At 45.0% G+C, this 1,193-nt stretch overlaps 1 protein-coding gene across 1 annotated transcript in view; it reads left to right on the top strand.

Annotated features, from left to right (window-relative positions):
• Positions 1–1,193, top strand: part of LOC108768370 (uncharacterized) — a 3,978-nt gene that overhangs the window by 1,771 nt on the left and 1,014 nt on the right. The window contains exon 2 of the mRNA XM_018518770.1: positions 6–1,152. Within this exon, the coding sequence (XP_018374272.1) occupies positions 6–1,152 (1,147 nt within the window). The remainder of the gene's footprint in view (positions 1–5; positions 1,153–1,193) is intronic.

Raw genomic sequence — 1,193 nt, 5'->3', positions numbered from 1 at the left:
CCGGTAAAAGAATTTGTAGATTTCGCAACGCGAACGTCAAAATATTTTAACAAAATAATTTGTATCGCGCATAATGCGAAAGCGTTTGACGCTCAGTTTATCTTAAAATACATCGTAAAACGATCTGGCATAATTCAAGAGCCACGGATGATTTTGAACGGGACGAAAATTATCATGATGACGGTCGGTAACACAAAATTTATTGATAGCTCAAATTATATGCCGATGCGATTATCTGATTTACCTAAGGGTTTCGGACTGCAGGATACATCGGGTAAAGGCATCTTTCCTCATTTATTAAATAGAAAAGAGCATCAAGCATATATCGGACCAATACCTAGCGCACGGTATTATTCGCCCGAACAAATGAAACCCGAGGAACGCGAGCATTTTATAAAATGGCACGACGATATGACACAATCCGGCTTCATTTTTTATTTTCAACGCGAAATAGTCAAATATTGTCGTAACTACGTCCTTCGACGGGCCTGCTTGGCTTTCAGGAAAATCTTTCTTGAACGCGGGAGCGTGTGTGCGTTCGTGGAATGCACAACTATCGCTTCTACGTGTATGAAAGTTTTTCGCAGAAACTTTTTACGCGGGAAAGAAATAGGAGTCATTCCAGTGGGTGGATACAGATATAGAGATAATCACTCGCCCAAAGCCGTGCAGTGGTTGGTGTGGATGGAGCGTGAGCTCAATCAACGGATAAGCCACGCGGGGCGAGGGCGCGAATTTCGGATTGCCGGTACGCCCGTCGATGGATATTACGAAACTGATTTGGAGAACGAGACGCAACGTTACGTGTTACAATTTCACGGATGCTTTTGGCATGGGTGTCCATCATGCTTCCGAATAAATTGCGAGAGAAAACTCAATTCTTCCACCGATCATGGCGATACGATCGACACGCGCTACGAGCGAACTCTCGCGGCGACATGGCGTCTTCGACGACGGGGATACCTGGTGATGGAGAAATGGGAGTGCGATTTCGACCGAGAAATACGTGAGAATAGTGAGATGCGCGATTTTCTTGAAAATGCTCAGATAATAAAGAACTCGCCTCTCGATCCGCGCGATGCATTTTTCGGTGGCCGAACGGGGAATATAGCAACCCGATGCGATGTTGCAGGAACGGAGAAAATACGCTACATAGACGTATGCTCTCTGTATCCCTATGTACTAAAAAAGGG

This window comes from Trachymyrmex cornetzi, unplaced genomic scaffold (assembly GCF_001594075.2).
Source record: "Trachymyrmex cornetzi isolate Tcor2-1 unplaced genomic scaffold, Tcor1.1 scaffold790, whole genome shotgun sequence".
Classification (NCBI taxonomy): Eukaryota; Metazoa; Arthropoda; class Insecta; order Hymenoptera; family Formicidae; genus Trachymyrmex; species Trachymyrmex cornetzi.
This window is presented reverse-complemented; position numbering and strand designations above follow the sequence as displayed.